Source organism: Homalodisca vitripennis, chromosome X (genome assembly GCF_021130785.1).
Source record: "Homalodisca vitripennis isolate AUS2020 chromosome X, UT_GWSS_2.1, whole genome shotgun sequence".
Classification (NCBI taxonomy): Eukaryota; Metazoa; Arthropoda; class Insecta; order Hemiptera; family Cicadellidae; genus Homalodisca; species Homalodisca vitripennis.
The window spans coordinates 13,457,236-13,471,518 of NC_060215.1; the positions used below are offsets into that span (position 1 = coordinate 13,457,236).

The 14,283-nt window shown below is 31.4% G+C and overlaps 1 protein-coding gene across 1 annotated transcript in view; it reads right to left on the minus strand.

The window, feature by feature from the left end:
* The window catches only part of LOC124368701 (alpha-1,3-mannosyl-glycoprotein 2-beta-N-acetylglucosaminyltransferase-like), a 39,729-nt gene extending 28,757 nt beyond the window's left edge, over positions 1-10,972 (minus strand). The window contains exons 1-2 of the mRNA XM_046825999.1: positions 10,788-10,972; positions 6,065-6,196 (exon numbers count right to left, since the gene is read on the minus strand). Of these exons, the coding sequence (XP_046681955.1) occupies positions 6,065-6,166 (102 nt within the window). The 5' untranslated portion in view covers positions 6,167-6,196; positions 10,788-10,972. The remainder of the gene's footprint in view (positions 1-6,064; positions 6,197-10,787) is intronic.
* Between the last annotated feature and the right edge of the window lie 3,311 nt (positions 10,973-14,283).

A 14,283-nucleotide genomic window follows, 5' to 3' on the forward strand; every position in this document is an offset into this window, starting at 1 on the left:
AAAATTGCAATCTAGTTTTTTCTTGCACCTCTTGTAACTCATTCTCTAGCTCTTCTAGTTCTGCTTTCCTGGTAAATCTTTTAGGTCAGACTCTTCTTTGTTCAATGTAGCAAAGTTCCATGATTACTATATTAATAATTCTATAAGTTATCTATAAATAGATAAATAGTAGTTTTAGACAACTTTTTCACACTGGTAATTCATTTTATTGTGACTTCATTCACAATGATTTATCTATCATGAAATTGTCAGCTGAATATTTATGTAGATTAGGGGCTCAGTTCTATTACTATCAATAATGGTAGTATCAATCTGCTGCTTTCACACTTGTGTTCCCTAACTGATAACAAATTATGTTATTTGAGGTACAGGACACCAAGCTATCTGCTCTAAATTCATTATTGCCATGTACATACATTTTTTAATTTTGCAACTATATCAGCTGACTTTGCTATAATGAACATAACTTTCTACCCATATAATAAATCTGGAATTCAATTTATCAGATGTAAGCTGAAACAAACAAGCCAAACCTAGCTAAAAATAACTAAGAACATTTAATTGTATTACTAATACGTACACTGTATATTACTTAACAACCAAGTTAGTTGCCTTAATTAAAATTCAAATACATCTATTGTCGTATGACACTATTAATATTTTACAATTCTTTATAACAGAATTTATAGTTAAATTAGAATCAGAAGTCATTTATTTTTGTATTAAAAATGTATATATTAAATAAGTCACATACTAAAATAATAACAATCATATAAGGTCACTTAATATAATTTACGTATAATCTGACAGGAATTCTTTTACAGTATATAGACATCTCTCTTCTAACAAAATAATTTTAATTTTTTTTAGAAATGTTTCGTGCTGGATAGGTTTTTTAGGTACTGAGACACCTTTTTAGGTTATAGAGCCGCAGAGCTAAATAGTGCATGCACTTTTCAACAAGTTTCAATCTGTGGATCGATTAGACAATGTTACCCTTGTGGCTGATGTACTGTTGGTTAAAGGTATTTTCTGCAAAAAGATGGAGGTTATTAATTAAAGAACGTTAAAAATTCAAGTATGTAGATACTTGGAAGAGTGGGGGGATTCAGTTGCTGAAATAAGGCTTACAGTGAGCAAGACGACCAGATCCTGACATAATGCGAACAATCTTCTTTTGGAGTCTAAATACTCTTAAAATTTCATTATACTGAACGTTTAGTAGAAGTCTTCAACTATATCATTGAGCTACCAGATCTGATTTACTGGTCAGTTACAGGCGAATAACAAAAATTATTACAATAGCATGTGAAATAAGAAGTTTGACAACAAACAATACAAAGATCAGTTCTGATCACTGCACTTATCAGTTCCTCAGGCCTTATCTCTAGACCCTTCAAATCTGCCTTTAAGATAACAGATCAAATAGAAATAGGAAAATAATTGGGTAAAAAACTTAAATTTTGCACCTTCTTGTGAAATCGTTTAAAAATATACTATACACAAAATGTTGAGGATTACTTACTGATCACTTTAATGAAAAATTTATACCCCACAGTACAATGAAAAACCCAATTATATTTACTGAAAATGATAGAGCAGATCCTGCATACAACTTGCACACATCACTCAGTCACTCTGTGTCAATGAAACGTGTTAACTTTGGCAGTGGTAGTCCCACATAACCATCTGGTTATGTACGCTGACGATATTGCTATCAGCTTTTCCAGCGTCTTTGCTGAAGAATTGGAGATTAACAGTCATGTTGTTTTAACGCATTTATATCAATACAAATTTATTAATTGTCTAAATTCACATGTGAATCTAAAAAAGAAACATTTTATATGGAATTTTCTAGGTGTGTTAAATCAAATTCATTTAACATTCAAATTAACAATACAGTTGTAAAAGAGGTGGAGTTAGGGCTATCAAGTCCTCTCTACCACTCAATCTCATATTGTATACAGTATATTTACAATAGTTTGATATAATTATGGTTATTATTTGTGGAATTATGACTCTTTCATCCCTTTATATTTATTGTATTTTACTTAGTATCAAAGAAAAATTAGAGAGGCCTAGTTTAATTAGTAGACAAGAAATACAATCCTACTGTACTAGAAAAAATTATGCTTGAACAGATGAATGTTTGATTGGAGAAAACTAAAGACACTTTTATCTATTTTAGGATTAAGCTTTTTAATAAACTTCCTGAAAAAAACATGGCATGTGTATATTAGTAGATTTTAAAAAGTTGTACGTTTTTAAAAGTTAAATACACAAGTGTACAATAGACATAGCCATAAACATAGTAAGCATGTACTATAATACTAATATAAACTAGATTACACTAAAATTATTTTCCTTTAAAGTGTTAACATACATGTGGTCTGAAGAAAAACATTATTCTAGTGGTAAAAATTAAAATGTTTTCAAATAAAATACATAATTTATTAAATAAAAATGCACAAAAGAGGAAGATAAAACACAACTTAGTACCATCAGTGTGACTAGAGTGCTTCAACATTAACGCTTAAAATTTAAACAATCAAAATGATTACTTAAACAACATGAATAAATAAAAAAACAAAGTTACAAACAGATAGAATATTTTTTTTTAAATAACAAAGTTTACAGTTAAAATATAAAGGTACTTGTATCACAGGCAAAGAATTCGTTAACAGTGTCTAAGGGAGTTATCTTAAGCCAATTCTTAAGAAGAATTTTAAATTTATTGATAGTTATTGTCCATGCACTATCAGGTAACTTATTGACAATTTGAACCTCCATAAAGCAGTGACTTTTTTTAATTTCTCAAGCCTTACAGGAATTAAATTCAACATATGTTTGGCCCTTGTGTTATAGTTATGGATGTCATGACGCATCTCATACTCATTCAGATTTTTTTAACTTTAACTAAACAATAATATATATACATAGATGGTACAGTCATTATTAAGAACTCTTTAAAATTGGTCTACAAGATTCTCTACCCTTCAAGTTCTTGATCAACCGTAAAGCTTGCTTTTGCCACAGGAAAACCCTTTGGGCTCCACAAAGTTTAACCACTATAATGCAATGCGACCCAGCCCACGTTCTCTCAGACTATCCAGAAGATATGGATGACACATGCAATCGAATGATTTCTTGAGATCCATCATGACTCCATCTGTTGTTGTTATTGTCTCTGGAACTGGATACAGTTGGAGGAATTTAGCTGTGTTCGTAGGGCCCAAATACTACCCTTTCAACAAATAAACGATATCTGTTTGGCGGGTTGCGTTTACGTGCTAGCCACTAAGATGAAGGCGCAGCAATTTCTTTAACGACTTTAAACTCACGATTTCGATTTGCAGATTAGTATTGACAAATACGTTATTTTCAAAAACACGTTAAACAACACTATAACAAATGAAAAACAAGGATAAGTCCTATTATTGCTATTATTTGGTATTCTCTTATTATTTAAATCCGCCACAATCAGCACTGTCACACAACAGACTGATTGTAGCGAGTGTGATGAGTTATTTGGGCCAATAAGATTCCTGAAAGAAGGGTTTTACACATTAGTCACAGGAAATGTTTTCGGGACGCAGCGCATAATGCTACCCTGCCACCCCTCCCGCCTATCACCACACACTCAAGGTCACGTGCGCAGCTAAAGTCCTCGAACTGTACCTTAGTGCCAGTTGCTTACTTCAAGAGTAATTTGTATGAACTAAAATACATTGCTGTTTTTTTTTTTTTTTACACGTGGATTACCTATAAGTGTATTTTATACAAAATAAGTACTAATCATTCAATATCCCCCTTTATAAATTTCATCGGATGGTGTGAATAAAATGAAGCAATTTCTCCTACTTCGTCATTTTCAAGCAATTACTCGAATCTGAGTGAATAAAACTGATAACAAGCTGTCTGCAGAGAGATTGAAATTAAATAAAATCAAAAATCCCTGAGTAAAGAGGCAGAATTAGCACTACCAAGCTCTGTTTACACTTAACTTTTATCTTAGATTAGATGGCTTAAGTTCTTTCGTACCACAGTAATTGCTTATAATGTAATAGAAATAAAGTTATTAATTAAACATTTTTCTATTTCTCTATAAAAAAACCTATTCAGCCTTGGGACACACTTCACTTGCGCTGTTAATAAATAACTGTAGACATAGTTGATTTTATGACTTTGTGAGATCTCAAATGTTTGATTAAAATAAACAGATAAGTTGTTGCTTTTTGAAAATGACAGATGTTTAATCTCAAATGTGAAGAGTAAAGTTATATCATTCAAACAAAGAAGAAGTGTTTTTTGAGATTTTTAGGAAGCGGTATCAAAGAAGATATGGGTATAGTCTATACAGAAAATTGTCTAAAACTGTAAATTCAACTTAAGAAATTCACCTTTTTCAACTCAGTAAAAAATTATTTTGTTTATTTTATTGAAAGTTTTATGCAGTTATTAATAGTTTTAAGTAATATATTTTATTTAACTAAATAAAATATATGTCAAAAACTAGACCCAATCTTGGTAGCAAATTTTAACTAAACAGAACTAAGATTAGCTTTGATTCTCTGGTTCGTAGTTATACATTACCTGAGCAATGAATTACAGCGGACTAAAACCATCTCTTCACAGGGCAGCAACACAAAGTAAAGGCGACAGCTCTAGAAGATATGGTACACCACTATCGACCAACTCATCCGGGGCACTCCATTTGCTCGTGTCACTCGACACACTCTGACTGCCTCCGATGTACGCTGCTCTCCTCCTGTCCCCACCACCAGCGCGACCTGGCTCAACCCACTTGGTGGGGCTTCCTGCTTGTGCCTGCCCGATACCTGCCTATAATTGGTGCTTGTTTTCCCCCCTCTAAAATTTTTCCCATTATAACATAAACACACATATACATAAGCATTTATAAGGATGTTTCAAAACTTTAAGATATTTTTCCAAGGACCATAAGTTAAAAACTAAATGGAATATATCTTTTTGTTTACAGTTCAATTAAAAAAAAAACAACATTTTAAAAACTAATCAACATAACCAAACTTTTGCTAATTCTTTATGTGGTCAAGATCTATTAATAAAAAAGTTATTTTTAATTTGCTAAAAAAATAGATTGTTGCCATATTTAAATGTACTTTAAAATAGTGATTTTTGGTGTTTTATATACATATATGTCATAAAAAACATGTTTCCTCAATGCATATTGTTTTTCTATTGTGCATATTAAAGTACAATTAGTTGTTTAACAACTTAAATCGTAGATTGTTTCAGAAATAAAATAATGTCAGTTTTATATTTTCTTTTAAAGTTTATGCATTGTAGTGTGGATGTTCATTCATGGATGTGGACACACCCCACAGGTGTGTTCTCATGGTGACAAAATCTCAAGCACCAATTTCACAATGATCTCTCCCATTCCCAATATAATTTCACAAGATATGTTATCAATCTCTTTTTAGATAACATATTAATCTCTTTAATGGCCCCTCCTCGATCTTCAAACAGTTAATGAAATTTGTTGGCATTTGCAATGCAGAAGTTGACAAATAAGCAGAATTAGGATTGCCAACAGTACACATCCCAACCTCTTCTAAGTGAGAAATCCACTCATGCACAAAGTTGCTACCATACACCATCCTTGTGAGCGGTTATAACAGATTTAGTTGTTTTTAACAAACAGAAAGCAAAATTTCACACCAAAATACTTACTTTACATTAAATACTAAGGAAAAAATAGGTGTGGGATTAATGGGATTAACAGTCTATATTGAAAGTTACGAGTACATGTTAAACAAGCACCATGCCGCATTACTGCTCAAAAAAAATTGAGGAATTCTTAAAAATATCCTAGATATTCAGTGATTTTATTTACGTAGCTTAAAGCAAACCAAATTTATGCAAAAACTAGCAATAAAATACAATGAGCCTGCAATAGTTTCCAAACAATATATAGGTTTGATTGATTTTTTAGAGAAATAAAAGCATTTTGTACAATCATTAAAAAAAGAAAGTAAATGAAGAAACAACATTTTGTTGCACATTTACGCACAAGACTCACTTGACGGGGACGTGATTGTTCCACAGTGCTCATAAAATAGTAGACTGTAGCATAGGTAAATATTGAAACAAGCATCAACGTGCAGAAGTTCTTTATCCGCATTGCAGTCGGCAACAGGATCTTGACTCACATCTGCAAAATCAAGAAATTAAATACAGCTTCACTTCTGATTATCCATTTAAATAATGATAGCTGTCTACTCTAGTGACTTACTTTGTTATCCTGCACCGAAATATATTGTTTTTGGGCCGATATGATGGTAAAAAATGACAGACCCGTTAGATGACTCCTACAATAATATAAATCTACTATACAAACATTTTTAAAACTTAGATGCTATCTACACATGAGTATGTTGATGTGAAAAATGTAGACAAGCATGATGGAGGGTTAAACAGTTTTCATGTCCCTAGCAGATATGTCAAATTAATATATTTTCTAATTCCTTTAAGTAATTTTGTTATATTTTTTTAAACCAAAATAATGCACTGCTAAAAGTCAGTATCTCCTCTAGAAAGTATGTAGGAAGATAAAAAACATAATTTTGTACAGATTTACATTTAGTAGCTAAACATGTGTTTTATATTTCTGATGTAGTAGAACAAGAGAGTATAAAATATGTTGAACATGAATTTAGTTTTATATTTTACCCTAAAAGAGTGTTAAAATTACAAAATAAAATTTATCTTTTCTAAAAATACCATACTGTAATTTATAATTATAGATATGTTTATTAAATGATACACGCTGTACAAATTACTTACACTGTGACTGAGGAATTCTATTGGAAAGAAAGAACAGTAAACACAGAAACGATAACATGTTTTCTGATGAAAGTAACCTAAATAGCTTTAGCTTTATGAGCTTTAATATAAGTTGGCTGAATCGTAACACTGTAATATCCCATAAGAATAAGCTTAATTCTTCAGATCCCAGATTAAAATGCGGTATTGTTACTGGAAAAGTTAGACGAATATTATATCTACGAAACTTCAACAAATCTCCTCTGTGCTAAGTGTTAATTTTGCACAAAATTCATATCTTGGCTGATACACGTGATATTTCTCTGTCAATGCAAGCAAACCTCTCAGAATAACATTTATATTACTAATTATTTTAGTTATAAGGATTTTTATTTTGGCAAGTATTAAAAGAAATGGTGCCAATCTTACATTCTTTATGCAACACCACAAGATATTACAACATAGTGGGGTTTGCTATTATAGGGATTTCCAAAATTGATTACTAGTGGCTCTTTATTCATAAACATCAAGTTTGGAATTTTCATCAATTCATGACAGATATAACCATTGTACAGTAAAACCTTGGTTCTTATTTATAAATTTATGGAAAGTTCAGGAATTCCTGAGTGGTGTAGAAGGCTGAAAAAGCCTAACTATAGGGGATTTCTTCAAATGTTCTGCTGTGGTTTTCTGCAGTGAATTTGGGAGGACGTTGAAGTAGGCTGCTTCCTTATATGATGGTTCCTTGTATTAGAGGGTGTGATAAGCTGTTTTAGCAGCATCTACATTGACAATTTGTTTCATTATCCTACATAAAGGCAAGAGCTAAGTTTTTGGCAGAGTTTGTCCAGATGAAAATTCCAAGATAGTGTATTGTCTAGAGTAAGATCTAGGTACTTTGTTGTTTTTTTTTATGTCTAAGTCCACTAAAATGGTTTTGTGATGTAGTGAAAATTAGCTATTGAGTTTTGCTCTAATTTAGCAGATAATTAGTATGACAATATGGCAATATTGCATACTAAAAGCTATCAATGTATGTATGTAGGTTGCTCTTTATTTTTACCTGTAATTAATAATGAGTGCAGTGTCATCAGCATACATACAACTTCACAGTATCCCTGTAGGTGTTGCGGGATGACTCTTTTAGGTACAGGTTAGTAAAGCCACGTGTTCAGATTGGGAATGTCGTGTAAAAGAAGTGTTAAAGAAATCTACCCTATAGCTGTGATTATTATTCTCTTCACTTCTGTTTCTAAAAACCTGATTCTAGGTTCTATTCTCTGATTTCATTTGAGTTTATGAAATAAGTCTCTTGGCTCCTTTTCCTTCTTACACAAATTGCAGGACAGTATGTGTGTTCTGCTTCTCTAGAATCTGTATTCATCAATCTGGCTTTAACCAACCCTCATTGGATGTTTCAATATAGAGCCGTGTCCATTAGTATCCCAAGTACACTAATTTATTACTGAGGCCTAGGAATCCAGCCAGCCTTTAGAATAAGGACAGACAAACAATTCTGGTTATCTCATTTCTAAGGCTTTCTGTATGTCTTGGACCAAACACTCTCTTCCCATGCATTTTCCACAATGCTACTGAACAAGTAGAACACTCCACAACCCGTCTCTGACCAACAAATTGCTATCAGAACTGTCAATGGAGGTTACAAATTTCTGGGCACTGTGGAGTGAAAAAGGAGCATTTGCAGTGATGTGCATTTCTAAAAATAATTATAACTGACCTCTGGAATACCTTAGAAAATCTTGGTGTCTTAATGAAAAATCCTGATATGTCCTTTTGCTACAGCTACATCTTTTTACTGGCCACATAACACACAAGAAATTTGTTTTGTTCCATTATAAAATATTTTAAATATTGTTGACCCTCCCAAGACAAAAGGTTCTGGAAGAGTTTACCACTCTCTTGAAAAAGATGTTTATAATACTGATCAAAATTTTGATCATTTTATGGGTCAGATTAAAAATCAAAGTAAAACTTGCTGGTACTTGAGCATACACTAACTTACGCATACGCTTACCACCATGTTTTTGTTACAATTTGCGAATACAGTGCCTAGGATTTTTGTATAGTTGACCAAAATTTTAAATTAAGTCTGCTCTTAATATTAATTTACAATGCTTTGGAGCAACAAAAGGTGCTTGGCCTATGTACTAATAACAATTTATGATTATTGTTTTTACTATGAGTAATATATATGCTACATTAAAATGTCTGCATCTGTAAAAATATTTTGTTAGTTTTGTACCTTTTAATCTTAATTAACTACAGTTATTACTTGTTTTATTAAGCTTTAGTTTTGTTAAAACATTCATAACTAAAACAATCCAACAATAAAGATATTTTATTCTTAAAACCTTTTTACAAGGTCAAGCATACAAAATGCCATAATTTTATTTTTTAAACGATTCTATGCTTTTTGTAGACATGATTTTTCTTTAATACTTCATTATTACTCTGCCTTTTTGGGATATTGTGATTTTGGTAAAACACCTTTTCCGTCCCTTAAAAACATTCAAAGAATTACTAAAAATATTTTTGTTCAAGTCACCACGTAAATACCCCTTTATGATAAGTAAATAAAGGGGTATTTACGTGGTGTATTACTAGATATAAAACCCACGTAAATATCTAGGGTTTATATTTTATGTCTGAAATCAGCACAGTTTTCTTAATAATATTGTAAATATTTTTTACATTTCCACTATAAATGATTAAGGTAACAAATTTTAATTTAAAGTACAAGCTTGTCCGGAGTTCTCGGAATACGTAAAAAAGCTCATTTTACCCAACTTTAACTGCCTATAAAAAAAAAATCAAGTTAAGGCAGGAAATTTTGTATATTTCCTTATCTATATGGAAGGATTACAATTGTAAAGTTTCTTCAAAATCTGAAATGGTGGGTGACATGTCCTGGATGATTTGTTTGTGGAATGACCCAGAACTTTGTTTGTTTTGATAATTAAATAAGGTAAAGTAAAATTTACACTTTTATCTATCTATAATATGAATCTACCCTATCACGTAATACAAACAATACATAGGGACAGAGGATTAAACTTTGTTTACTTCATTTGTATCTTTGAATTGCTTATAGTTACCCAACACTTGAAATCTTCTCAAATGTTACTTTTAATGTTCACTTTGTAATATATTTCAATTGTAACAAAATTGAAACTGATGCAGTAATTACAGGGAATTACTGTAGTGGTTGTTTCGATAGCAAAAATAAATTAGGCCTACCCTACAACTTGCAATTATACTCACGAGTATGTGCAAGTAATTAATATGAAATACTAAAAACTAACCAAACAACAAACACTGAACTTTATAAAATAAAGTTATAAACAATAAAGGTTCTTCATATCAGGTTCATTATTACTGTTTAGCCTAATTTGAATTCCCTAACCTTATTGCCAGAGTTTTACAATCAGTTTCTTTCTTACACATTATATCCTTGTTATTCACTTCATATTAACAATAGAATAATTACAGGTACTGTACAAAAAATGTATCAATGTACCTCATATTATAAGTGTCATTTGTTAGTATTAACTCATTTGTAATTGAGATAGGTTTTGGCTGGCTTCATTGTTTACTAAAACATGATTATAGGATTGATTGTACCTACAAGTCTTTGGTGGTACCTAGAATAGCATTTCGTAAAATTAATCACTTATAACCTGGAAGTATTAATTCTGTCAGTTTGCTATGTAACAGAGAAGTCCTGAGTTGTAAAAAAGATTCAGTATTTTAAGGTAAAGTCAATACTTTATCACAGGAGGAAAACCTTTCCTTGTTCTTTTAGTGATTTATGTACTGGTATTGTATACTGAATAAACATCTAACGTGTAGATACGCAACTGTCGTAAGTAAACATTAATAATATTTACAGCCTAGTTGGCATCGTAAATTGAGCCAATATTTACAGTTCTCTATAAGTCATAACTATAATGTATTCTTACCATAACGATAGAGTTTTTGATAAGATGTTGAGATTTAACATTATATGTATACTGTATTTTAAAATGCTTGAATAAAAACGTGTAACTTTGTACTGTCGAGATAACAGATCTTGACACTTTAACCTAAGATTTGGTTGATCCAATAAATTCGGTACAACAAGCTGTTCGGTGTAAACACTGCTGATTAGGCTGATTGGCTGATTGCTGAAGACGTGCACATATTGAACTCATGTTGGCCAACATACGAAAGATAAATTTACTGAACAAATTATATAAAAAATATGGATTAAATCTGATTTTCATATTAGCAAAGCTAACGCTAACATTTAGTGTTCTAATATTTTATTGGCTCTAAACTAGGTGCAAACTTACTTCTCAATATATTTCAAATCATAGGCCGAAGCATTGTATGTTTCTGATTTCCACTATACATAGGCTTGTTTGCCGCACTTATTTAATTTTTTTTTTTAACTTAATGGAGAAAATGTATTGCTCATTTTTTCCATAGTTAAAACAACCTATTTAAGAATATACACAACAAATGTAAATAATTTACTTGCAACTTTTCTTTAATCCTAGATACCACAGAGAAAATATATCATTCAAATCAACATGTAATAATACACAACATCAAGGCATAAATGTTTTATGTCAAACATAAACTTCCTTTGAAAAATTATAACATTTCTATTAATATTAATACTGACTTTACTTCACTTAAATTACCCAATAAACCAACGAAAACAATTTTTTAATAGACAAAAACATTTAAATGACCAAATATAAAAATAACGTATTACAACAAGATTTATTAAGATTGCGTTTTTAATTGGTAAAAGGTCGAGCTTGCATTTGCTATCTCTAAATTCAGGAACATGTTCGCATACGGTCGATCTGACTAAACCTAAAACGAAAGTTTTACATTGGAGGCATCTATAGTCCATTCAGCGAGTGTTGATAGTGAGGCGCCGACCACCATTGCTGTGACGGGGCGGTTCACATTTGTTCTACAGGAATCCCAATTCAATGGAATGCCAACGGAAAACAGTAAAGCGCAAATGGCCACTTGTGGATTCGGCGTGCGGACATTCTTAGAATTTACATGGTCCACTTAGACTTTTTGGGTTTCTTTTTCCGATTAGTCACAACCCCGAAAGCTCAACGCGCTGTAACTGTAGTGTGTTTAATTTTAAAACACTTGAAAACTATTATAAAATTAAAACCAAAATTCTCCAATGTGATTTACCTACAAGCAACCATAGATTTAGAGTGTCTTCTGTTTTTTAGCTTTACTGTATTCTTAGAAACACTCCATCAGTGCTTTTTTATACATTTTATAAACCCTGACCTGTGAGTACTATATGAAAATAAAACCTTTCGTCAAAATGTTTCTAAGAAGACGGTCGGTTCTATTTTCTCCATGTTATTCAGTCCAATGCGTATTATATAAATAGAGGTTTAAGTTTGAAACAATCCAAAAACCTCTCTGGTACTCATTTTAAGTTAATCAATTCAATGAATGTTTTAAGGATGTTTCCCATCACTGCAAATCAAGGTTTTAAACAGTTTACAATGTTTTACCAACACAAATTTTACACACAAAGATCATAAGAAAACCTCTACGTTTGAAGTATTTATCATAACGTAAGGAAAAAACAAATAATAACATATCTCTTTTATTTTCTTTTTATAAATGTTTCTTAAAAACTAAAAAGCTGCATTAAGCGGAAGGTGAGATGGAGCTAAACTCACATTCACATTGAAACAACCCTTCCTATCATAACTAAATTACTAAGTTTATTTTAATAACCACACATAGCCTATCTTTAGTGCATTTACTCTATATGAAACACCATATTGTCGTCTAGGTAGCAAATGGCCTCATATTTATATTCTAATCCGTTCTTTGAAATTAGAAGATTCTTCTGATATTGTTTCAATTTTCCATGTTTTTCTTTTTAATCCGGGGTTCACCTTGTGACTTCATTTCGTGCACACTTTTATGAGCTCTAGTATTTTACCGTTTCCACCCTTGATGATTTTCCCATCACTGAAAAAGACAGTATGTGTTAGACATAAGTTATTTTTTAGACATATTTGTGGTATTTATACAAGCTATTGACTCCTTCGGGGCACAATCTCACCGTTGATAAGGAATCCATGTGTCAATGGTTCATTAGATGAAACCAGATGAAATTAGGTAGCACACACTGCACTTTTGATATTTTTTCAATTAGTCAGTATTTCTTCTCATGACAAGCCCATAATAAGTTTGGATCGCACATTAGGCTATTAGCCTTGCTCAATCGGTCGCAATTTCCAAGAGTTTTTACACTGGATATTTAAGTTGTTATCGAGTTTTTTAGCTTTCAAAACTAAGCTCTCATTATCTTCCTAACATTCCTAAAATAATGGAAATTCACATTGTATCTTTTGAGCTTTGTCGTTACACTGCTTTTAGTATTTGAAACTTCAAAAGGTCTGACTGTTTTCACGTAAAAATAAACACTATTTTAAGATATGGCCTACTTCAATATCGAACTGTTGACAAAAAGAGAAAACTGAATCCTCAAAGGAAAGAAAATCTTGCAAAGTCAAGTATTGAAAACTTAAATAGTTAACGTTAGGTATTAACGAAATAAATTTATAAATTCTAATTTTATAAAATCGTAGAAATCTGCTAAGTTTCACGTAACTTTGTATGATTGTTTTAATTTGAATGGATCATATACACACTAAATCCAGTAATATGTACATGTCTGTCTGATTTAGAACAGTGTTATCATTAACACTGGGGGATCATTAACATCCGGGGAAGAGTGCTGGCATCCCTCCGCGGTCCTGTGTAGAAACACAATTACTAACCTTCACATGTTGTATGGTAATTTATTTCATTGTTATGCTTGTTACCCCTCATATTGATCGTTGTGTTCCTGAATAGTTTACTGCTTTGTTGTTATGTATTATGCCGTTTGTTGTTACTATTTACTTTTACTATTAATTGTTATATTTAATCATTTATGTTGTTGTTTTTGTTAGATTGTTATCACTGTAAACTTTATTGTTATTTAACCCATTGTTTCTTTCTTACAGTTGATATTTAAATATTTATATATGTATATTACCCGCTTGTACTTTGGCTTGTTGCCGTTGGAATGTAATAAAAAAAAAAAAAAAAAAAAAAAAAAAAAAAAAAAACGCTTCTTATAGCTTAAGAGCAACATACGCGAATGCAGACACACACATGCACATATATTGGTGTCCAAAATTCTGTTACATTATACACACTAATCTGTCAAATACGGCAAAATTTATTTCAGTATATCCCATACAATGAATAAATTTACAAATGTACATGACAATCTTGGTTTTGTGCATGCGAAATTATGATTACTCCCGAAAAGTACTGTGCCGATTACCGCGAAACTAATAGTGTACCTTATGGTTGTATGAGTTAATCAAAGCCTGCTTTTAGCTAATCAAATAAAACAATACT